The sequence below is a fragment of the Cyprinus carpio genome, chromosome B17 (assembly GCF_018340385.1).
Source record: "Cyprinus carpio isolate SPL01 chromosome B17, ASM1834038v1, whole genome shotgun sequence".
NCBI classification, from domain to species: Eukaryota; Metazoa; Chordata; class Actinopteri; order Cypriniformes; family Cyprinidae; genus Cyprinus; species Cyprinus carpio.
In genome coordinates, this window is record NC_056613.1 from 23,641,003 (window position 1) to 23,667,031 (window position 26,029).

A 26,029-nucleotide genomic window follows, 5' to 3' on the forward strand; every position below is an offset into this window, starting at 1 on the left:
GATGATTAAAATCTGTCTTACGATATATTTATTTTCATTGACATTTGAATATGTTTGTCTTTTGGGTATGATGATTTGGATGGTTATTTTTAGTATGGTCTTTATGTAATTTTTTGTTTGATATGCACAGCACCTAGGTGTACCCTGTACTTTTGAAAGTGCTTCATAAAGTATGACTTTGAGTTAAGTTGATTTCACAAAGAGTAGGAGTGTGGTAGGGGCTTATTGTAATGACATCTGAAGGTGCTTCAGAGTACACTTGTTAAATGGAAACAAAATGGACTGGATTAAGCTGCTGAAACACTGTTCTGGAGCATTCCAACCCAATTTGATATGTGCAAATGAAACACTCACTGCTGGAGACCACTGTGGCCTGGAATCTGGACAGCCCTCCTTGTTGGGACCTTGGGCTATGGTCACACCATCATGACAACAGCCATACCTGAGAAGTAAATTTGCATTGCATTTCTGGTAACTTACAATTATCCTGTAAGAAAGAAATTATGCATTGTGCCACAAATAAAATTAGTCTCTGTGATTAACTCATCCAAGTTCATGTGTACCTGCTCCATGTGCACGATGGTAGGCCTTGGTCCTGGGGACAGCCTTGGCTCTGTGGTCCACTGGCTGGGGTACTTCCATCAGGACAGCAGCCATAGTAGGTCTGGCTACAGTGAGGCGTGAGAGGCGTGCCATGAGGATTGTGGACAGCATTGTTTTGAGGAGTTTCTGCTGTGTTGGACAATAAAAAAACAACAACAAGTACCTTAAAAGGATACTCCACCCCAACATGAATTTTTTTTTCATTAATCTCTTACCCCCATGTCGTTCCATACATGTAAAAGCTTTGTTCGTCTTCGGAAAACAATTTAAGATATTTTGGATGAAAACCAGGAGGCTTGTGACTGTCTCATAGACTGCCAAGTAAATTACACTGTCAAGGTCCAGAAAAGTGTGAAAAGCATCATCAGAATAGTCCATCTGCCATCAGTGGATCAACCGTAACATTATGAAACGTATCAATGATTATGTATTTACACCACAAGTGTGTTCCGAAGACGAACAACGCTTTTACGGGTTTGGAACGACATGGGGGTAAGTGATTAATGAAAAAAAAATTAATTTTGGGGTGGAGTATCCCTTTAATGAAGGTTTCAGACAGGGAGCTTCTTCACAAAACAGAAAGCATAACATTTATGGGTCACCTGACTATGTCATTCTTTAAATGTCTTATTACAGGATCCTTAACAAATTTAATTGAATCTGTCAAACAAACCTTTGTAGCAGTTATTACGATGGATTACCAATGTATTACAATTATATTTACTTTTAAATTATGAACCAGAGCCGTGTCACAGATTTTGATACTAATATTGATGTTGAAACCTCTATTAAATAGATTTTTCTTCAGGATAAAATGAATAATTATGGCCATTCAACAATATATTTGAGAGCCATGATTTTTTACATTTAATATGCATTAATGAACATCTTTTGGCAAAAAAGGGATATAATTTTCTTATTTATTGTTAAACAATCCAAATGAAAAGTAGAAAATGATGTTATTTTTCCTAATCCTACAAAACTATACAGTAAAACATAATCCATCATAGTCTACAGTCCATTAAAAGTTGTTTATGCATAGTTTTTTTTTTTTCAGATCCAGGTAACTAGTCTCAGAAGTTTGTTTGTGCACCCAGGAACTGCACACAAAGATCATCTTTAACCAGCATACATTTCCAAGCTAGTCTTAGCTAGTTTATGCTGGTTTGATTCTGGTCAAATTGGTCTAGACAAAGCTGGTTAAGCTTGTTAAGAATTTAACCTGGGATCTGACTAAGATCAGCCTTACATACAGCAAGTGTGTACTGTACGGATGGAAAGATGGATGGATGGACAACTATGTTTAGAAACAAACCTATTGCAGGATCCTCGATGTACGGCAGGAATCCCTGAATGGTGTTATCGTGACCTGTTGGGTCCTGCATGCTGGGCACCTCTGCTCATACCAATATAAGAAAACTGGATCAAACCCATTGAAATACTTTAGAGTTCTGTAATGAACATTTTTTGAGATCATGCAGTGCCGGCCCGAGCCTCTTGGGGGCCCTAAGCAGAATTTGATTTGGGGCCCCCCTCCCACCACGCGGAGTTATCTGTGCTTGAAGATTATTGACACAAATGTCACGCTATAATGTTACATTATAAATGAATACAGTGAGGTTATGTATTAATACAAAATAAATAATAAAAAAACGATACTTAAATAAAATACTTTACTCTTAAACTTCTGAATACAAACTGTCACAAAACATGAAATAAATAATTTTCAAATGGGAAAATGGGAAATGGTCCAACTGCTAGAATGCACTGTTGTTTTTTGGAGTGAATTTGCCATAAACTTTCTCCAAAAACTACACAGTAAAAATATTTGAAAAACTTAATACAGTATTAATCAGGATCACAAGAACAGGAATCCTGAAAGAAGAGCAAACCTATAAAGCAAAGTTTTTATGAGTGTTGAAAATGGGGTAATGGTGCAACTGCTAGAAGGCACTTTTTTGGAGTGATTTTGCATTAATTTTCTCCAAAACTATACAGGATATATATAATATATATATATATATAAACATTGTCTAAATATGTATATTAATCAAATGTACAATACAAAATGTTAACGTACAAAAAAAACAAAAAACATGTATTCCAACATTAATTTCAATGTTCAAGACATTTATGAAATTGTAGTATTTATATCATGACATAAAATAGCAATAAATAAATATTCTGATGTACCTTTAAGTTTTTTAGGGGTTAAATTGGTTATCTAGAGAATTGTTTTTTGTTCTTTTTTGGGTCACCCGCTTGAACTTGATTGAAAATATCAGAAAAGTACAAGGGAAACGCCTGGGCTTCTTTACTCCATTTTGAAGCACCCATCCGCACCTAGACGCACAAACCAAAAAAAAAAAAAAAAACATACTTTCAAACCGCAGGTAGTCACGAGTCATGACTAGCTGCTACCTCAAGGACGTGAGCACAATTTGTGCTGCTGATGGACAAAACATACTGTTATAATGCAAAACATACCTTTATCTTGCTATTTTTTCTCCTCCTCTGTCTTTTTCTTCTTTATTTTGGCACAGAGGGATAATCTTTTTTGTGACATGGCTTATTTATACAGTGACGCGCACTTGCGCGCCGGCGCGAATTGTCAATACTGCGAGGTGGTCTATGCGCATTGCGCTGACTGCTAGCAGACACACCAGCAGTTGTCAGATCAGATTTTTTGTCTTGAATTATTCAATCCATTCATACCCATTCATTCATTCATTTATACTTAGAGTTAATTGTAAAAAAAAAAAAAAAAAAAAAAAAAAAAACGATGGGGGGCCCACTGGTGGCCAAGGGGCCCCAAGCATCAGTTCGTATGCCTCGGGCCGGCCCTGAGATCATGTATCGTATGTGAAAATGCTATGCATTCATGTGTAGAATATGTGTACACATAATTTCTGAAAAAAGCCGTTACCATGAATGAAAGTGTGAGGAGCATATAAAAAGCTAAAAAAAAATCTTGTGTACCCTGAGGCCTGTAGCAAGGCTGGGTGTTGCATCTTTCCACGGTAGAAGGTTTGGGTTTGGACTGGCACTCCTCTACCCTGTGCAGGTTTCTCTGTCTGTCTGAACAGATCACCTGACGTTCTCGCAGACCCGAGCCACAGCTCTTGGAGCATTGAGAGAGCGTTTATGAGCAGGTTAGCTTATGTCATATTTAATCAAGAGAGAGGGTGCATGCTTATCCAAAGACTTGTCTGTAAATGAGGTGTGGATTATTCCTTACCAGGCCCCAGTCTCCTATATGCCAGCCAACGGGGCTCCTGCAGACGGGCATCTCACAGGCTTGTGTCTTGGGCGGCTTCGGATGGGTCCCACATGCGTAGTCCTCCAGAGAAGCTCCGTCTGAACCCACACACACCACGTCTCGCGTCTGTTTCCCAGAGCCGCACGTCACAGAGCACTACAGACATTAACAGGTTTGAATTCATTCAGGAATCAACTGCAATATATAATCAATTATAATTTTAAGATATTGAATACTAGGAATGTTCTACTAAAGTATTTTTACTTATTTAAAAACAGAAACAAATAACAGCCTCACACTACTTAGAGAAAAAATACAAATGAAAGATAAAGTAAAGCAATTAAAACAAAAATAAAAGTAAAAAGCAAGAAGAATGAAATGAAAAAAAAAATTGTTTTGAAGGATTTTTTAAGGAAATTTAAGATGTTTTATATTTATATGCATTTAATAATAAGGCACTAGTTGTTATAATTTGTTTTGTTAACTCATTATTAACAATGTGCACTAAATTTGATACAGTTTTTAATTATAATTTATTTATCTTTGTTATTTATTATTCAACAATAATATTTATTTCATGTTTTTCAGTTCATGTCTACTTAGGCCAATTAATAATACTAAAAGAATCAATTTCTGGTATTAACAATGCATTAGTAAATGTTGACATTATCATTAACTAACATTACTACATTTTTTAGACCTATTTTTCATTGTTAGTCATGTTAACTAATGTATATAATGGAACTTTGTTGTAAAGTGTAATGTTTTACTATATTTCCATAACTCTTCATTACTGCATGTTATTCATTAAAAAATAAATCGATTTACAAAATTACAGCATCTGTTTTTAAACCAGCATACAACAAATAATACAAATATCAGTCAAATGTGAAGTATAAACGCTCTACAATTAGTTAAGAATCACTTTCAGAATCAGAGAATTTATTTAGAATGCTTAATTGTCATGAAAATAATATGACAATGCAAAAATATGCTTCATTTGTTTAAATTAAAACATTTTATTTAAACGAAAATCTGCCCTATTTGGCCTATTAAGGTCATTTTAATTTTAGGATGGACAGGTTTTGAGAGATTCACACACACACACACACACACACACACACACACACACACACACACAAAAAGTTCTTACAATTTTATACAATTTTTCATAAAGTGTAGTTTATATACCTGGCTCCAGCTGGAGACTCTGTATTGAGCGCATTTCTGCATGTTACAGTTCTGTTGGTTGAGTGGTCTGGGCGCGTAGGAAGCACACTGGGAATCTGCCACCACTCGCGATCCTGCTGAGTCATGAGACATACACTCCACTCTCCTCACCTGAAGACCGCCGCCGCAGGTCACTGGACACGGGTTCCACTCCCCAGTCACCCAGCTGACATACATACACACGAGCAGAAAGAAAGCATAATGAGTGTGAGTTACTGCATTTAGAGGTTTCATTTAGCCAGCCTACTCAATACCAGCTTCCACAGTGCCAGTCTAACCCAAATAAACTGCATGCTTTGGGTCCTTTACATTCACGAGTATGAAAATGTTCTAGGTTAAATACAATTTAAGATCTTTTAGCACAAAAATATTGTGACACATCATTCTGTTTTGCTCTTTCAATGGCAAGCAACCAAGGCATACTTCACTCCTTTCAAAGAGGGACTACTTTTCTAGCAGATGAACTTCTGTTTATGCATTATAGTATATATAATATAGAACATAATATAATACAGTATAAGTATAATTTCTGGATAATTTGCTCCATGTACACAGCACTTTATGTTAAATGTCCCATTCTGAAATTCCACAGATACTGAGAGCAGTAATAAGTTTTTTTTGTGGTTTTTTATTTATTTATTTTAAAGTAATCTGTCTATTGGTATTTATTTTTGATAATTTTTTCTGTGTAAATTGAGTTTTATCAAAATTTCTGGATAATTTGCTCCATGTACACAGCACTTTATGTTAAATGTCCCATTCTGAAATCCACAGAAGGTTTGTGAGTGATTTCACACGTGGGTCTGTTAGCCAATTATATTATCTATTCACTGAAGTGCAGTCAAGGATTGGATTCTGGTTTTAAGCACAGCAACAGTGTGGACACAGCGACCCAATTGGAATTTCCATTGATTCACGCGCAGACTCAAACAAAGGAAGCTTCTGCCATTATTGTGACTTCATCTGATTACTCTCCTTGAATGACAAGTCAGTGATTTGACAGTGGAAGAATTAAAAAGCATCCGAGCCACAGACGATTGCATACATTTAAACCTAGACAGTTGTATATTGAGAGAAAATTTTGACAAAAGCTATTTTAACAGTTCACGGTGAAATCACATGGTGAAATTGTCTACACCTACATTATAACAAACCATAATTATAAAGGTTTTGCATTCTGAATATTTGTATGCAAAACAACACCTACATTAACAAACATATCACACCTACACCTACATTAAACAAACATATAAAGGTTTTGCATTCTGTGTATGCAAAAACAATGATGAGGTGTTAATGATGAAGATTTGGGTTGTGGGGGGTGAGAAGGTGATTCGGTATATCTAAAGGTGAGAGGAAAAAAGCACATGTTCTCTGGCAGGTTGATCTGCTCAGGGATCATGACAGTTTCAGGTTTCTGTACATGAACATCAGAAGAAAATCCCAGGGGTAACGTTTATTCACTATGATAAGTGAAAGACTTATTATTTTAACAGACCAAAGGCTGCTTTCTACTTCACAGGCAAATACAGGCAAACTAAATCAAAAGAACACATTAAACCGGAGACACCCAGACAGTGGACTCCACAAAACATCTATATCATACATGTAGGCCATGATTTACTACAGGTTTGCATGTAAAAACTGCTGATCTATTAATGCAATATACGGATTAACTAAGACAAGGATTGTGATTTCAGACACGCAAAATAGGTTTTCATTTTCATTTGCCAGCTATTCACAGTATCTCTCTTAAAAACAGTAAAAACTGTGAAATATTACTATGATATCAAATAAAATGTATTGTAAAATGTAATTTATTTCTGTGATCAAAGCTGAATTTTCAGCATCATTACTCCAGTCTTCAGTGTCACATGATCCTTTAGAACTCATTCTAATATACAGATTATATGAAATCAAGTAATATGGCATTCGGCTGTGACCAATATATGGTAAAAAGGTTTAATTTCCATAATGTGTCCAACCTGCACAATTATTCATCTACAAAGTGCACATAATATACTACTACAGCATAAGCTAATTGATACTCTATATTTTGGATTTTAGTAAATCAGGCCCATCATGTATATAAAATCTATACATATAAAATAGATCTATAGTGCACACAAAACTATAACACACAACAACCTACCCAGAACACAGACAGCAGCTCAGCTCAGAGCTCTACGGTTCATATATGTGAACGGCAGGAATCAGTGAAATATTTACTGAGGTGAAACTACTACAGTGTCTATAAAGAAAAAGAGAAAAACCTCCTCTGACACACACGAGGCAGGCTCAAAGAGACGAGTGAAGCTCTGAGCTGAACAGTTGCCCTGGGCCTTGGTTCATCTTCACATGTGAAGGAACAAGCATTCACAAGACATATACATCGCACTAAACGTGTAAAACACTGGTGCGAACTGAACTCAAACACATATTAATGATGTGAACAATCTCTTAGATGTGCCAGCCAGGATTATATTATATTATGCACTTAAAGTAGAATAAACATTTACTGAAAGGAAATATATACACACTTATTTGATTTCAGCTAGGTGCAAAGCAAGAGTTCTTATTTCATTTAGTTTAATTTGATGTATCAAGAAAACTAAAAAGAGATAAATACATAAAAATATAGAAGTATAAAATATAAAATATAAAATAAAATATATATACATATTAGATACCTAATCTTTTGTTGATTGCAAATTACATGAAAATTGTAGTCGGTTATGTAATCTAGATTACTCATTTTATGGTAATGTATTCTGACTACATATTAGATTAATCGCGAGCCGGTTGAAAATTGATTCAAATATGTGATGAATCAAATAGGTTGAGATGCTAAACGAATCGTGATTCATTTAGGTTTAGGAGTTTATATGCATGCATGTCTGAGGGGAACTTAGTGTCTTTAGAAAAGTTTAGATGGTATTTTTTCTTTTCAGCTTGTCTCTGTATAATGCATATTAAAGTTCATAAGTGCAGCGCTGCTTTGTTTACAGCAGTAACCAAGGAAAGGCTTTAAGCTCCACCTGCTGGCAGAGAGTGAATCTGCATCTCGTTCAGCTCGTCCGCTGTTTCATGCAGATATTTTTATGTATAGTTTCACAAAACTGAAGTCAAACCATTCTGTTTTTGCTTCAAAATTTCTAAATTATACAATCTACTTTAGATTAAAAACTGCTCATGTTGCATTTATGCAGCATCTTTGTTTGGATCATGATTAAAATGCAGTGGTTGCCTGTCATTTTAAATGAAAAAAGAGCACAGACAAAGCTTTATTTTCTTTATATGAAGAGATTTATTTTATTTGTGTTATTTATTTATTTGATTTGGGTCCTGTTTTAAAATTTCAATTTAGTTTTGTTATTTACATTTACATTCTATTTAAATTTTGTCATTTAGCGGACGTTTTATCCAAAGCTACTTACAAATGAGGACAACAGAAACAATTAAAGTGCTATATTAGTATATTATTATAGTTATATTTCAATTTCAAAAAGAAATGTACAGCATTTTGTCCAAGCAATAATAAAAGGGCACATTTAATTCATAATTTGTCTTAAATATGATTTTGTAAAAAAAAAAAAAAATCCAATCAAATCCAATCGTGAAATCAAAATTGTGAATTGAATCATGAGTTGAGAGAATCGTTACATCCCTACTACATATGGATTACTTTTAGATTACTTTTGACCTAACTTGTTTATAGATTTAAATGGAATTATTTCTGACCATTAACCAACAGCAGAGAACATGCAAATGTATTGTTAAATAAATGAAATAGTAACTGTAAATCTCTTCAAGTTAATATTGTAGGACAGAGAGGTTTTTTTTTTTGTGTGTGTGTGTGTGTCGGGGGGGGGGGGGGGGGGGAGGGGGCATCCTCTTGAATGAACATTAATAAACATGAAAACAGCAATGACATGGCCAAAGTCTTCCAGGTTTTATTTTTATTTATTTTTTTGTCAAATTAGTTTAGTAACTGGCACAATTATTAATCTTATGCTCTCAAAATCTCATATTATTCTCATGGTACTGAGATGTGCATTTGTCACCAAATCAATATGTATGGACCGCAAATTAATTTAAAATTTAAGGGAAAAAAATAATTTATGAGAATAACTACATTTTTAAGTGAGTAATCATGTAATTAAAAAGTGATAAGTGTAATCTGATTATGAGCATTTTAAAACAAAATATAATCTAATTACATGTCATAATTTACTACCCATCTTAGCTAGAGGTCTAAAAGACACTTATACGGATGGACTGTTTTTGATATAATCTGGTGCTGTACGTACTGGGAAATCAGTTACACATAGATGCTTAAAATTCTTTAGAAAATCTCATAATGTAGTCCAGAGGCACATGAAACATGTGAGATTCCTGAGAGGTTGCATAGTCTGGACACGAATGTGTGTTTGAGGTCATGCGCTGCAGTATTTCAGCCTCTGAAGGCTGTTACCTGTACACTTGTACATAGACTCGTGGTGCTTCCATGGGCCTCCACAAGCGTGGCTCGTACACATACGCCATCTACAGAACAGGAACAGTACAGCCAAAGCTGTGAGACCCAGCAGTTCTCCACAAGTCAGACAGCAACCGCAATTTATAACACAACATTAAAACACATTTGTGGACAGAAATCGGTTTCTGATATTAAATAAACACTGTAAAGAGACATTCCAGATGTTAATGCACCAAACACACTACAGATGGCTTTGAGCTGAAAATGCTGTACCTGCGGGTTTGTGGGCACTGCTGTTCATTGCATGTGCGGTTACTGAGGGGTCGAGGGAAGGAAGCACACAGGTAATCAGAATAGGCTTCATCATCAAAGGTACAGAAGACCAGACGTGACTGGTAACCTAGAATATATGGAAAAAGGATTGCAAAATTACAGAAAAATATAAACCCTTTTTCAACACAAATATACCAACCATGAATAAATGCATAACAAATACGTAAGGAAATCCCAACTATAACAATTACATGCAGGGCATAATATTAGCAGCCTACAAACACAACAGTTCTCAACCGGTGGCCTCAGCAAATTCCAAATGGTCCTCAAAATCATTTATATAAGACAAAACAAGCATTAAGGCTTAAAAAAAAAATCAAGATTCAAGCTGTATATTTTTATAATTAGCTCCCTCTAAACCTGTCATTTTTATTTGTGATCCAGGGCTCCCAGAGTATCGGAAAGCCTGGATATATGGATGTATAGATGGAAATAGGCTCTAAAAATTAAATTGCTCAGAAATGGCTAATTGAGCAAAATGGAAAAAATTGTCACATTTTCAGTATGTTTAAAGTTTGTTTTTGATCAGTTCATGTTTTTTCTGTTTTCAGTTTCATGATTCATTTTCTAACCTGGTAATTAGTTCAGCTCTCCTTCGTTGGTTCCCTGCTTATTTGTTTCTTTGGTTACTGATTATTTAGAATTTTCTGTTCTTGTGTGCCTCATTGGTTTAGGCTTATGTCTGCGTATTATTTAAGCCCTTAGTTTCCTGTTCCCCTTTGTCCTGAATTGATTCTGTTTGTTTGTGTTATAGTGGTTGTGTTTTCTCCTGTTTCATGTTTTGAGAGATATTAAAACATCTTCCTAAGGATCTTCTTCATCGTGTGCTTCACTGCACCCAAAAACCCATGAAAGAATGCAGAAACAAAACAAGGATTTAATAAACCAGTCTGAAGATTACCTCCTCACCAACAGCACGGATGACCTCTGGAGTGGTATGTGGAGGAGTTCTTGGAATACTCCCATTTGGTGAGCTGGAGCGAAACAATGCTCAATGCCTGCTTTTGGATGGGACTGAAGTTATTAAAATGAGTTATGTCAGTTCCTTTCTCTCGTTGATTGTAATAGGCCCTTAGTGAACTTTATTAATTACGTCCTCTGCCTAAATGGTTAAAAATTTGTAATTAATGCAGTTTATGAGTGCAATCATTTTCATTCAGTCTCCATCCGAAAGCATGTGGGCACTCCAGCTCACCCTAAGCCTGCACCCTCCATAAACCTTAGCACTGGGACCATGTCAACCAGTCCATCCATCTTTTCCCAAGACAGGATGATTTCTAACAGCGCTGACCTGATAAGTGGCGGATCCAGCCTTTACTTTCATCCAGGTAGTTCTGAAGAAGACCAGTCCTAAGACTGCTAAATACTCAATGCTCCATATAACCTTAGCCTCAGTCCTCGATTGTCCATATAACCTTAGCCGTACAGCCCAGTGATGGCTCCAGCCCCCTGAGTACAGCCCAATGATGGCTCCAGCCCCTGATGTACTCCAGTGATGGCTCCCCCTGTGTACCAGCCCAGTGATGGCTCCAGCCCCTGAGTACAGCCCAGTGTCAGCTCCAGCCCCTGAGTACAGCCCAATGATGGCTCCAGCCCCTCAGTACAACTCAGTGATGGCTCCAGCCCCTGAGGCAGTCCTCTTCAGCGCCCCTGAGTACAACTCAGTGATGGCTTTAGCCCCTGAGTACAGCCCAATGATGGCTCCAGCCCCTGAGTACAGCCCAGTGATGGCTCCAGCCCCTGAGTACAGCCCAGTGATGGCTCCAGCCCCTGAGTACAACCCAGTGATGGCTCCAGCCCCTGAGTACAGCCCAGTGATGGCTCCAGCCCCTGAGTACAACCCAATGATGGCTCCAGCCCCTGAGTACAGCCCATGATGGCTCCAGTGAGTACAGCCCAGTGATGGCTCCAGCCCCTGAGTACACAGTGATGGCTCCAGCCCCTTGTACAACCGTTTGCTGCAGATGAGCACACCTCAGTAATGTCTCCAGCCCAATAATTTAGCCCAGTGATGGCTCCAGCCCCTGAGTACAACTCAGTGATGGCTTTAGCCCCTGAGTACAGCCCAATGATGGCTCCAGCCCCTGAGTACAGCCCCGTGCCTGAGTACAACCCAATGATGGCTCCAGCCCCTGAGTAATGATGGCTCCAGCCCAATAAGCACAGCCTCAGTGATCCAGCCCATGAGCACACCTCAGGTCTCCACCCCAATAATTTAGCCCCTGATGGTACCCCCTGAGTACAGCTCAGTGATGGCTTTAGCCCCTGAGTACAACCCAATGATGGCTCCAGCCCATGACCACACCTCAGTAATGTCTCCAGCCCAATAATTTAGCCCAGTGATGGACTCCAGCCCCAGAGTAAGTGTCGGCTCCAGCCCAAGTACAGCCCAATGATGCCTTAGCCTCAGTCCTCTTCAGCTCAGTGTCGGCTCCAGCCCCTGTGTACAACCCAATGATGGCTCCAGCCCCTGAGTACAGCCCAGTGTCAGCTCCAGCCCCTGAGTACAGCCCAGTGATGACTCCAGTACAACTCAGTGATGGCTCCAGCCCATGAGCACACCTCAGTAATGTCTCCAGCCCAATAATTTAGCCCAGTGATGGCTCCAGCCCCTGAGTACAACTCAGTGATGGCTCCAGCCCCTGAGTACAACCCAATGATGGAGTGAGTACAGCCCAGTGTCAGCCCATGAGTACAGACCAATGATGGCTCCGGCCCATGAGCACGCCTCAGTAATGTCTCCAGCCCAATAATTTAGCCCAGTGTGGTCTCCATCCCCTGAGTACAGCCCAGTGTCAGCTCCGGCCCCTGAGTACAGCCCAATGATGGCTCCAGCCCCTGAGTACAGCCCAGTGTCAGCTCCGGCCCCTGAGTCCCAGTGTTGGTTCCAGCCAATAATTTAGCCCAGTGATGGCTCCTGCCCCTGAGCACAGCCCAGTGATGGCTGTGTGACTTCCAGAATTTTTGAATTTTTAATATTTTATTTATTTACTTTATTTTAATATATTGCCACTCCTACCATCTGTGAATAAAAAGTTTGAAAATTAGCTGCTTTGTCATCATAGCAGAAATATCAGAAATATCTCTGAATATTATTTTAATGATGAGTGGCCTTATTTTGCTTTAATGACAACATGAACAGGCTGGTATGATCAGTGTAAGATTGTGCATATCCAATGATCCTGTTCTCCAGCAGATTTCAGTACTTACAAATTGTAGTCTGTTACTGATTACAAATTGCATGATGAAAACTGTAGTTAGTTACATAATCTTGGTTACTCATTTTAGGTAAAGCATTCTGACTACTTTTTAGATTACTTTCAGATTACTTTTTATCAAATTTGTTTTAAAAGTACCATTAAAGTACCACATTGGTATAAAAAGCGAAGAAAAAACGAATTCTATATTTATACCAATATCATAAAATGCATTAATTAATGAATAAATATTACATTACACCAGGGTTTCCTAATCTGGGCTTAATGTAATAACTGCAGTGGGTTTGTGAGTTGATAAAAAGTTAATAATAAGTCAAATCATAAAAATGTACAATAATAATAATTTAAACACTTGAACACTAAAAATATAAATATTTTATTTGTTCATCTGCAAGTCAATGTGACCATTAACCAACATCTGAGCACTGTAAACATGCAAATGTATTGTTAAATTACTGAAATATTAACATTTCTGGGTTATTTCAAGTAAATGTTTTATTTTAAGGGATCTGGCTGACAAAAACATTTGGGAATCCCTGCATTATATGAACAAAAATTAATAAACATGAAAACAACAATGACATTATGCGCCTAAAGTCTTCCAGGTTTGAAATGTTTTTTGTTCAGACTTCCAGAATCAACAGTTACAGCATAAGCTGCTGTATATTGGCACCCAGCCCCCTTCTGCTTTCCTTCTTACTAGATATTTATAAAGACTGTTATTATACATCATCATGTGCATCTCATGAACAGCAGCCCTCCCAAGCTCTGATTATACACTTCTCAACTGCAATTGCTCCTGATGTACTTCAGTGAAAACAACATCCACACTGCCTGAAGATTCCTGCTGCAGCTGGTCTTTAATCAGAGATGAAATATGCCAGAAATTAGACATCCCCTTCATACTCTTCAAACAGTGCCACTTTTGAGCTTTCCTTCCACAGGATGTGCTGCTCGGCTCTACTGGAGCTGGTTGCCTTGATATACACCCTATCTGTCCTGATCAGTCCAGGGTGTTTGTGACACTAACCTGTGCATTTTTAACAGAAGCCACAAAATGCCCATGTATAAAGCCTAGTTAGCTGTTTCTGGCAGTAATCAGAATTTGAACTAAACTGAGCTGAGTGATGACACTATTGTCTTAAGAGCTGCTTTACAGCTGAAACTGAATTAGTTTCATGATTTGACATTGTTGTTTTACAATACAACATATACAACATTGACATTGTTATTTTCCTGTTTATTTATGTGAAGCTGCATTGAAACAATCTGTATTGTATAAAGAACTATATTTAAAAAGTATGACTTGACTTGCCTTGATCCCAAATTTAATGAACTACAGTGAAACACTCTTTAAGGCAAGACAGTACCTGAGAATAGGGTAAAAACTGTAATACAATATCACCATATTTCACCCCAGTTGTTTAATCACAGTACATTAAGACATGTTTTTGAAAAATTTGTTATGTTTATATACACTGCAAAAAGAGGTAACCTGCAATTGTTACTTTAAATAGCTATTTCTACATGATTTAACCCATATAAACGTGTTTTGGTGGTATAAATTATTGTATAAGTTGATTCAGCAATATAATAATACAGTAATACATAATAATAGAATAAATAATATTTCTGACTTTAATAAAACCAGTTAATGTAGATGTTACCATTATTATGTTGCCATTTTTTCAGTGTATGCAAATGAGACTAAATATGCACTCATTTGCAAAAATATCCAAAACAGAAATCTGAACATTTGATAAAGCCAGGTTCAAAGTTCTTGTGTCATTTTGTTGACATATTAGAGAGGGTTATTACAGAGGGCATTTTGGGTTTCTCTTGTTACAGAAAATACTGTCAGAATCATATTAAAGGCACTACAAAAAAAGCACCATGTTTTTAGGGATACAGTGTTACATAAATCAGCTTACATAACACTGTTATGTAAACAAACCCCTCTGTAAAGCCCTTCAGAATATAGACAGGAATTAAACTTTCAGTCAAAGTTTCCAGCACTGCTGAAGTGGAGATTTCTGACACATTTTGAGAAAGCAGCCATTAAAGATATGTATTATACCTGAAATCTACAGATGCTAATACATCAGTTGTAATTAAACATTTAAATTTGTATATTGAATATATTCTTTCCACTAGTCTAAAATATGGAAGCAAAAGATCCTGACCAATGCATTAAAATACAATGGTTTTGCATGTAGTATCTTGCCTTAAATGAGCAGACACTCTTCCAGTGCATGTTTCCTCAATGCAAACTGCTTACTGATGCTCCAATACTGACCTGAGCCGCACTCCTTACTGCAGGCGGACCAGGAGCCGTAGCTCCAGTAGTATCCCTCCATTGAGCGTCCATTCGGCAGATAATACTCATACTCCACTCCCTCATTGTCCTCTTGAGTGATGAGCTGTAGAGAAACAGACACTGATGGTCATAGTGTTCTGTGTAAAATATGTCTCAAACAGCTGAAGGCACACAGTAAGTTTTTGTTTACATTTTGCAGGCTCTTCTTCATTGCAGTGCTTCACTATGAAACATGCAGCTCATATATTTATTCAATTAAATCAGAGCATTTACTATTGGATGACTGCACTAGCCATATCTCACTTTGACTTTTATTTTGATTAATTGTGAATTCTACTTCCAACATTAAAGGGTTACTCCACCCCAAAAGAAAAAATTTGTCATTAATCATTTACCCCCATGTTGTTCCAAACCCCTAAAAGCTTTGTTCGTCTTTGGAACAAGGCAGATGGAGAATTCTGACGATGCTCTTCATACTTTCCTGGACCTTGACACTGTTATTTACTTGGCAGTCTATGGGACAGTCACAAGCCTCCCGGTTTTCATCCAAAATATCTTAAATTGTTTTCCGAAGACGAACGAAGCCTTTTCTATGGGTTTGGAACGACATGGGGGTAAGTGATTAATGACAAAATTTTGGGGTGGAGTATCCCTTTAATTAACACACACACAAATCGGGCTCTCACCTCTATCACTAGGGGCTCAGTGGTCGGGCCGCGGCCTGTGATTATCTCAGGAGTTTTATCCCCCTCGGTTCCCCTCTGGTAATACAGCACAGTGCCAGCAATAGGTGTGGCACGAGAGAAATCGATCACCCAATGTCCGTTAAGGTAGTACTCACCACGCAAGTTTTTAATTGCTGTCAGAGGAAAAATGCAAGAATAAAAAGGTCAATGATGCTGATGAATAGATTAGGATAAGGATCTTACTCCCATACAGTGGCGGCTCGTGGGGGGAGGCAGCAGAGGAGGATGATTTAATGTTAGCCAATCAGCATCGAGTGTTCACTTTCAGCGCTGAGGAGTGTTGAGAAAAGAAACCTCGCAGAGGAGGCTAGCCTCCCTTCTGGTATCAACCAAACATCATAGAGACGTAAATTATGTGATATTAGTTTAAACGTCTCCTGCTGCACTGATAATGTACGATGTACTTATGATGAGTAGCGATATTGAATATTTGACCGCCAACAGATTTACCAAGCTGTCATTCAAACAGTATATATACAAATTAAATATAAAGGGGAACACGCCTAAGCTGTATATAGGCTACAGCAGTCGGCTGAATTAAATAGCACAACAGTCTTTCGAGAAGGGATGGATATTTGCTTCAAGTGATAGGAAAGGTAAGTGAAATTATATTATCTTGCTGTATTTGTGTCGTTTTCTTTACGTTTTCTGACTAAAAAAAGCAACCAAAACACCATTTTAAAGTGGTTAAGCAAATAATAATAATAATATGTGGGGGTGGTAGGGATAATACAATTAGTGCCTCCTCTATTTTAAAACCCACGAGCCGCCACTGCTCACATACACTCACCAAGGTAATTGCGTGTTGGTACTGTTTCCTTGATGCGGATTGTGGTCGCCCCCACAGGGATGATGAACATCTGATTGTAACCTGTAAGCAAGAGATTAAACTATTTTTTCAGGCACAGGCACATACATATAAAATGTAAATGTGGTTATATCTTGGGTCAGTTTACCTTTGGGCAGGTTTCGCATTGAGAAGCTGTTTTTGACCAGACTGCATGACTGTCCATTCCCTCCACACTGTAGACAGGGATCCTCCTCCTGGAGCGACTCCAGCATGTTATCACAGCCGAGACGCTGTGAGCAGACAAAGAACAGAAACAGCGCTGTAGTTCTCTAAACACACTACAAGGTCAAGGTAAAACACGGGGACTGAGGCTGCGCGATTTAACAAAGATGCTATTGTTCAACTCCACACTGTGAGATTCTTAACGTCCACTGAGAAATCTCAAACAGCCAATTAAAGGCTCTTAGAAAGTTCACTGTTTTCACCGTCTTCCTACTTTTAAAATGTCAAGTTTAAAGCAATTGTGTATATGCTGATTATTCTGAGAAGACCTCATAAAAAAAAAAAAACAAAAAAAAAAAAAACAAGAACAAATGACTAAACGTTAAAATGAATTACAAGGATTTAAAGCTCTTAGGCACACATAATATTTACTAAAACCACTGCAGGCAAGAAAGCACCTGCACTAGGGATGTGCAAAACTGCATATTTCCATAATTGACTAGTTAGTTGGGTGGGATGACTGGATGATAGTCGGTTTTAAAGGGTTGGATGATTGAAAAAGAAAATGATGTCATCATTTTCTCACACTCTATGTTTCATAACATTTGATGTGCTCTGTGTATGTGTGCTGATTAAAGTTTATATGTGAATCAGTGTTATTTTTATGTCTCTATTAGACTATTATATGTTTTATTATTAGTTTTTATTTTTATATTTTCTTTTTTAATTTTAACTTTTGTTAAAGTTTCACCAATTTTTTTTTTTTTTTTTTTGTAATTTTTCTTAATAATATTTTACATTTTCATTAATTTTAACCTTAATGAAAATAAAAATGTTGCCTTCATGTTTATTTTTATTATTTTTTTTTTTTTTTTGTAGTTCTAGTTAACGTTGATGGCTCTGATGTGAGTAAAAGCCCAAATTAAATAAATAAATTATTTTGACTTCATGTTTATGAACTTTTTAAAGCATCAAAGTATGATTGTATGGACTTTCAATGGAGGTGCAGGTTTCATTAAAAATATCCTCCATTTGTGTTCTGAAGATGAACAAAAGTCTGGGTTTGGAACAACATTGAGTTTCTTTTTTGGGTGAACTATCCCTTTAAGAAAGACCTCCATAATTGGCTGGTCATTTCCGATTAGACTCATTTCTTAAAGGGGGTTCATAACAACTTAGATCTTTGGATTGAGCACTCGAACAGGAACAAAGCAGGCGAGTTGAGGTCTGCCAGAACCTGTTCTGAAATGTGTTCCTGTGGGCAGGGGATCTGTTACACAGGCAGTGTTTTGATGGCTTTAGCAGTGGTGCAAAAATGGGGAATGAATTTAGAAACCAATCAAAGAGAGTTTACCAAGAGTGGTTCTGTCTATAAATTCATCTGCTTTGAAGAAGAAAGAAAATCTAAAGATAAAAAAAATGTAGATACACTACTGGGCCTCAATTATCCACTTGTTGACTGGTCGACCATCTGGATCATCATTCAGAAACTCTATGAGATTTATTCCACACTCAGGTACGTTGGTTGACTGAAGTGGACTGTTGTGCTAACCTTACAGTGCCCGTCCACACAGATGTCCTTTCCTCCGGGGTGGCAGGGTGTGCCGTCCACCACCGCAGACTTGTGCCGGAAGTAGAAGTTCTCTCCTCTGGGAATGCAGCTGAGCTCACAGGGGTTTTCTCCTGAACAGAAGAGAGAAGATACAGCATAACATTGGGATTCTCACCTACACAGAATTTCTGCTAAACCTCTAGTATACCATGCTAAATATTTCATTTTGAGTTGAATCAGTCCTGCCATGCAGAATCACTTCCTGTCTGTACATACCACCATAGTACGGCAGCCATTTGTAGCGCTTTCCTTGAAAATCAGTGCCATCAAACTGAGAGCACTGCTCCTCTCTGAAATCCCTGGATCCCTCGGGACAGTCCTGATAAGGTTTGAGGTCAGAAAATTTATACTTTCATTCAGCGAGGATGCATTAAATTGATCAAAAGTGACAGTAAAAGCATTTAGAATGTTGCAAAAAGTTTCCGTTTGGAATAAATGCTGAAGACTGGAGTAATGATGCTGAAAATTCAGCTTTACGTCACATGAATAAATTACGGTTTAACGTATATTCACATAGAACACAGCTATTTTAAATTGCAATATTTTTTCACTATATTATTGTTTTTTTACTGTATTTTTGATCAATAAAGTGCAGTCTTAATGAGCAGAAGAGGCTTCTTTCAAAAACATTTATGACCACAAACTTTTCAATGATAATGTAGATATTAATAATGTCAAAACAAAATACAATATACAATGAACTTCAGTATGGTACTAATGGATCAGATATAAAATTTCATTTCTAACATGCACATGGGTCAGGTTTCCAGTGTGTACCTGGATATTACATGAGCGATACGACTTCTCTGGACCCACACAGCTATGACCTCCATCAGTTCTGTAGAAAGAGGACACATGAACTAAAAGAGAGATTTTCACAAAACACAGTTTTGCAAGGCAATCTGGTAAAACTAAGTATTCATATTTGCAGTTGACAATGTTTTTAACATGCTTCTTTTTTAAAATATGAGAAATACCGTCAACTTAGTGTTGTTGTGTATCATTACTGTAATGTAGCATGGTAACTAGCAATTTTTGCATTATGCAAACGTGAAAATAAAGTGTTCAATTATGCACGGGTTCAAGAGTTTTCACATATAAGACAAAATTCAATGCAATTCACATTAATTGTTTAGCACTTTTCACAATACAACAAGATTATTTTAAATGTCTCTTAGAGCCCACAAAAAAAAAGTTTGAAAACAGTCTAAAATCAAGTGTCTCATATTCTAGACATGTCTAAGGATGCATACAAAAACACACCCTCGCTAAAGAAACACACCCACGCAGACACAGAGATCATAACAAGTGTTCTCTGCTTATAGGTGTGTACCGAGACACAACAAGTTCTGCACTACTACTAATATGTTTACTCGTCTGGTCCAAAGGCGTCATCCCGTTTTCCTGTCCTCATACATCAGTAACTCCATGCGTGGAGTTTCCAGTATTTCGAAATGTTATGTCAGCACATGACAGACAGTAATATTGCGAGACAAAAAGACTCAGGAGTGCACAGGTACAAACACTCGCACTAAGCTGGAAGAGAGATGTCTGAAAGTCCCAGAAACATTGCCTCAGGGGAATGTTCTACTCTTGAGTGAGCAGTGTATTCAGAAGCTCAAATTTCTCACATGTTATTGAGTTCACTTGTAAAACTCCGTTTCTGGGAAGTTCTGACACACATGCACCTTTATGTTTCCCAATGCATCGTGCATGCAAACAAAGACAGAAGACATTCCAACTGGTAGGAATACTGTATGAATAGCCTACCTTTTCTTATGGGAAAGTATTATTTCACTTAATCTGGGCTAGGCAAATAATTTACAGAGGAGTGGTATATTTATAGAAAATCTGCCTCGTTTTCACACACGCCGTTCACTGAGTAAAATGCAAGACTAAACACGCAGACCGGATTCCAACACCCAGATTTATGACCAAAGCTCTCAATGTCAAGTCCCTATCACTGAAACTCACAATTATACAATGTACCACGGTCCTCTTAGAGTGCATACTTGACCTTGAATACTTGACTAGAAACATTGCATATTACTTCTGTAAGATAAACAGATGATACACTTTTAAAAATAAAAGGTTCCAAAAAGGGGTTTGCAGTGATGCCATACAAGAACCATTTTTGGTTCCTCAAATAACCTTTCAGTAATCAGTTCTTAAAAGAACCATTTTTTTCTTAATGTGAAGAACATTTTTAAATTCTCACTATGAAGAAAGTCTTCATGGGTGGTAAAGGTTCTGCATGGAACAAGAAAACCTTTCTACTTTTCACATTTTTAGTCAATCGATTAATCGCGATCCAAAATAAAAGTTTTGATTTACATTATATATCTGTGTGTAATGTGTATATTTATTATGTATGTATAAATGCACACACATACAGTATTTATTTTTAAAACATTTAAAATGTATATGTTTATATTTATATAATTTATATTATATATAAATATATTTAATATATAAACATAACATATTTTTCTTAAATATATCCATGCAAGGGTGTGCGTTTATATATACATAATAAATGTACACAGTACACACACATATACTACGTGAACAAAAACTTATTCAAAAGTATACTGTAGTCTTAAATATTAAGATACACAGGAATGTACAAGAGGCGAATGTGCAAACAGGTTGTGACACTGTCAGTATGTCAATGTGAGGTAGTGAATAGAGAATGATGGATATTTTACTGATTAAGTGATTATTAAGTGGAGTCATGTAGATGTTAACAGGCTGGTTTTGAGTTTAGGAGCCTGATGGCCTGGGGGAAGAAACTCCTCCTAAGTCTCTCAGTTTTTGCCATCAGGCTACAGAAGCGCTTACCAGATGGCAGCAAAGTGTAAAGACCATTACTAGGGTGGTTGGAGTCTTTGATGAATTTAACAGCTCTGCTTTTGCAGCGTTTGAGGTACACAGTTTTTGCCGTTGTGCTGCGGGCTCAGCTAAGCGCACAACTCTCTCCAGGGCTTTGCAGTCCTGACTGGAGCTGTTCCCATACCACACTGATATACACTGATAGGGATCGACCGATATGCATTTTTCAGGGCCGATGCCGATACCGATTATTACAGATCAAGGAGACCGATAACCGATATTTTGAACCGATCAGTCCTGACTGGAAAATGAAAATTAAATGTCAAAATTAAGAATAAAAAGGCCTCTGACAAAGACTCTCTTTAAAATTATTTTAACACATCCGTTTAATTCTGAGAACTGTTCATAATAACCATTATATTAATAATAACAACAAACATAAAAAGTGCTGCATCCATCAGCAGCATTCTGTAAACAGTAAAAACTTGCATATCCATCAGGTAAAACTTAAGCAAATTAAAACAGCAACAATTAATGGAAAATAAATGTAATCTCTCTCTTCATCTCTCTCTCTCTTCTATATATATATATATATATCTATATATGTATGTGTGTGTGTGTGTTGTGTTATATTTAGCCTTTTATTTGCAACCCAGAATTGCATTAAAATCACACACAACCCATATTGTAATTGGTTTTTTTTTTTTTTTCTTTTTTTTTTTTTTTTGATGTGTAAAATGTTTTGTTTGACTGTTGTACACGGCGATACAAAACTATGAAGTATACAGGACAGCGTCATCCAGAAACGTGCAATGTGAGATTATTGACAATTTACGTTATTAGCATAGGGTTATTATAAGTCAAATGAGAGAGCGCGGCCACGGAGATAACTAAATCAGGAATAGGGAGCTCGCGTCGCGTCAGGGAGATTATTGAGCTTGATCGATGCCCTTTCAGCTCTTCAAAATTGCATAATGGTAATTCTGAATCTGTATATAAATTATTGGCAATCATGTTAGAATAAAGCAATATCTCTCCAAATATGCGCAATTTTTTGACTAAGAGCCCTAACGGGAACGGACGCTGTTCAGTGAAGCTATGTGAACAACACAAAAAAAAACGCAGCAGACTGAATTCATTCGTGTTGATACTATTCACCAGTTGGCCGAATGGTGAGAGAAGTAGGTTTTAGTTTCACTATCTCAGCACTGATGTGATGATCCGTTAAAGCATATCACTGCAATGACGGACATTGACCGGGAATTCACACCCAGACAGCAAGCAGTTTCGGCCCAGATCCGGCCCACATCTGGACCGAATGGATTTCACGTGGGCCAGATGTGGGCCGGATCTGGGCCAACACTATATTGCTGTCTGGTGGTATAGTTGTTGGCAGGTTTGGGCCGGATATTATATTTAATGTTTTTTGGCAACTTCAGTGTTAGTGATTTATTGCAACTTCACAGTTTACTGCATTCTTACCTTCGAGAGATAACTTTATTGATGTTTGATGATCACTGGAGCTCCTGTGCTTTCGGTGTGAGAGCGGAACATTTTCCTGTCCGCGCCAGCCATAGTGCTTGGCCAGGCTCGTGACTCCCAACAAATCAACGACGGACGATGGCGGGGCTTAGTCTAGCCACAGAGTGGTGCGCTCTGACTGAGGTGGCTGGATCAGTGCCAATCGCGCATTTCAAAATAAAAATGTTTTTTATCGGCAAATCGGTTTTGAAAATGGCCGCCGATGCCGATAACAATAAAAATGCTTAATATCGGCGCCGATAATCGGCCACGCCGATAATCGGTCGACCCCTATACACTGAGTCAATACACTTTCTATGGCCCCTGAATAGAACGTTTTCAGGATTGCTGGCGAAACCCTGAATTTCCTCAGCTGTCACAGATGGTACAGTCTTTGCCTGGCTTATTAACCTGTGTTTGAATGTGTGAAGTCCAAGTCAGGTCCTTGAGATGTTTACACCGAGGTACTTGAAGCTGCTCACCCTCTCCACAGGGGTCCCGCTGATCATAAGAGGATATAATCCAGCTGTCTCTTCCTGGAGTCCAACAATCAGCTCTTTAGTTTTACTCACATTCATAGAGAGACAATTGGATGTAAGTTTTCTAGCCCTCATCCAAGTATGCGGCTTCATTGTTTGTTGTGAATGAGGGGAACCACAGTATCATCAGCAAATTGAAAGCTGTAAAGCTGTGGAAAGACACACAGTCATGTGTGTAGAGAGAGTAGAGCAGGGGACTCAGGACACAGCCTTGTGGGGCTCCTACATTCAGGGTGATGGAGTTAGAGGTGAACTGGCCTACTCTCACCACTTGAGGTCTGCCGGTGAGGAAATCAAGAATCCAGCTGCAGAGTGAAGAATTCAGGCCGAGGTCTATGAGTTTAGAAGCTAGCTTGATGGGGCCTATAATATTGAAAGCTGAGCTATAGTTGATAAATAGCAGCCTTTTATAGTTCCCGTTGTTGCTGTCAATGTGCGTGAGAGAAGAGTGCAGGACGTGAGAGATGACATCTTCAGTGGATCTATTTTATTATCGCGATTAATCGTTTGACGGCACAAATGTTTACATAATTTCACATTTAATTCACTTGCCATTTCTTAGTGAAATTTACTAGCAATTCCTATACGGAAATAGTTTCTACATCATTTTTTTTTTTTTCAGTGTAGATGCCAATACAGAACCTTTATTTTTAAGAGTGTAGATAACATCTTAAGGACAGGATTAGAGAATATGTATTCTTTAACTGAACACCTGGAGGCCAGGCATGTTTCTAAAGAGCCAAAAGATGTAAACAAGGATGATGACTGGTGCTTTCAATCGTGGGCTCTTCCCCACATTGAATAATGACACAGCTGCCTTGACCTGCCTTGACTAGGCTCACGTCTCAGATTACAGTCTTCTATTCAAATGGATATTCTCCTTTCAGCTACAGAAGAATAACTCTCTCTCCTGTGCATTCAAAGCACTATTCAATATCTCGTTTTCAGCTCTGACGGACCTCTTTTCATCTGTTTCATCCCTGAACTAACTCAAGTTAACTCATCAAAGGACACTGGATGACATTAGAATGACAGTAAATAAAAGAGTCTGTCGATGACATGAGGCTGTGAAAGTGTTGACAGTCTGCCACTCACCGCTGGGTTACACATCGTCTCGTCCTCATAGTAACCCCACCGCCACAGCTGCGACTGCATTCGCTATACGGGCCCCACTCTTCCCAGAAATCACCAGTGGGTTGCTATAAACACGGTTAGCAAATCATCAGTTTTTATCAAATCACATACTGTATGAAGTTAGTTAAAGTCATGAGGAAATGCTATTTTCTGCCACACTGTGATATACATCCTGAATGATTATCTGAAAATAAAAATAAAAAAAATACAAGGTTCAGTGCAGCGGTTGTTGATTGGATGTTGAGATGTGGGCGTGGCTTCCAGTGAAGACCTGTCGTTTTCACTGGAAGGTCCAGTAATATTTTTTTTTTTTAAAGAAACATAAAGGATGAATCATTAACAATAATTCACACTACATCAAGCATTTGCCAAATAGAAAGGGTGAATTTTCATGTCACACCGACTGGAAGCTTTAATCACTCTGTGGTATTTTAAGATAACTGAAATATTTTGCTCGTATCAATTACATTTTATTAACGCACAACATCTCTGGAATGCTTGATTTTGATTGGTCAATCTCGGTATTCTGTGTTTTTTCGAATAATGATGCTAAAATCTATATAACTGACAGCCTTTCCAGACAACTGATTTTCTACATAGCTGCCATAAATGTTGCAAGTGTCACTCTACACCATTTCTTCTCACATAAAAAACTAATCCAACTCAATTAAATAATAATTTTTCATGTGTGTCATTGATTTGGAAAGTAGCTGTGTGATTATGTTGTTAAAGTGATGAAGTACAACTGTAGTTGCTCTGCTAAAACACCTGTGTGATGTGGGAAAAAAAAATTAAAACATTGAGATAAGTGGAGCACTTTAGTGCAGATCAAACTTGAAGATATTTGGAAACATCCAAACACTTAACCGGAAAGTCAATGTATAGGATTTTCTGAATGCAGCACTAATACAAAGTTGCCATGAAATAAAAATTCAATTTTCTAATCTATTTTCTTAACACATTTTCTTGTGTGTTGACAGCAATTCATCCATATACATGTTTCATTTTTTTTTTTAAACTATGCAGACAGGATATCTCCATTCATCTAATGAGATTAAACTGAGAGCCACACCCACATCTCAACATCCAATCAACAACTGATGCATAGAAAGTCCCGCCCCCCACAGGCAGATGTACATCATAATATAGAAGAAAAAATCAGTTTCATTGCGACTTTAAGTGTGACTTAAGTGCTC

At 37.6% G+C, this 26,029-nt stretch overlaps 1 protein-coding gene across 3 annotated transcripts in view; it reads right to left on the reverse strand.

Moving 5' to 3' along the window:
- paplna (papilin a, proteoglycan-like sulfated glycoprotein) overlaps window positions 1–26,029 on the reverse strand; it is a 43,052-nt gene that overhangs the window by 14,460 nt on the left and 2,563 nt on the right. Inside the window, exons 4-19 of one of the 3 annotated variants that reach the window (XM_042742864.1) lie at window positions 24,795–24,898; window positions 19,585–19,645; window positions 19,024–19,126; window positions 18,748–18,878; window positions 17,140–17,263; window positions 16,974–17,054; window positions 16,124–16,296; window positions 15,417–15,540; window positions 9,843–9,969; window positions 9,567–9,638; window positions 5,054–5,258; window positions 3,842–4,018; window positions 3,583–3,733; window positions 1,919–1,999; window positions 564–729; window positions 355–442 (exon numbers count right to left, since the gene is read on the reverse strand). In XM_042742864.1, coding sequence (XP_042598798.1) covers window positions 355–442; window positions 564–729; window positions 1,919–1,999; window positions 3,583–3,733; window positions 3,842–4,018; window positions 5,054–5,258; window positions 9,567–9,638; window positions 9,843–9,969; window positions 15,417–15,540; window positions 16,124–16,296; window positions 16,974–17,054; window positions 17,140–17,263; window positions 18,748–18,878; window positions 19,024–19,126; window positions 19,585–19,645; window positions 24,795–24,898 — 1,968 coding nt within the window. Of the gene's footprint in view, window positions 1–354; window positions 443–563; window positions 733–1,918; window positions 2,000–3,582; window positions 3,734–3,841; window positions 4,019–5,053; window positions 5,259–9,566; window positions 9,639–9,842; window positions 9,970–15,416; window positions 15,541–16,123; window positions 16,297–16,973; window positions 17,055–17,139; window positions 17,264–18,747; window positions 18,879–19,023; window positions 19,127–19,584; window positions 19,646–24,794; window positions 24,899–26,029 lie in introns of all 3 variants that reach the window. The other 2 variants (XM_042742863.1, XM_042742865.1) reach the window with 2 other exon arrangements.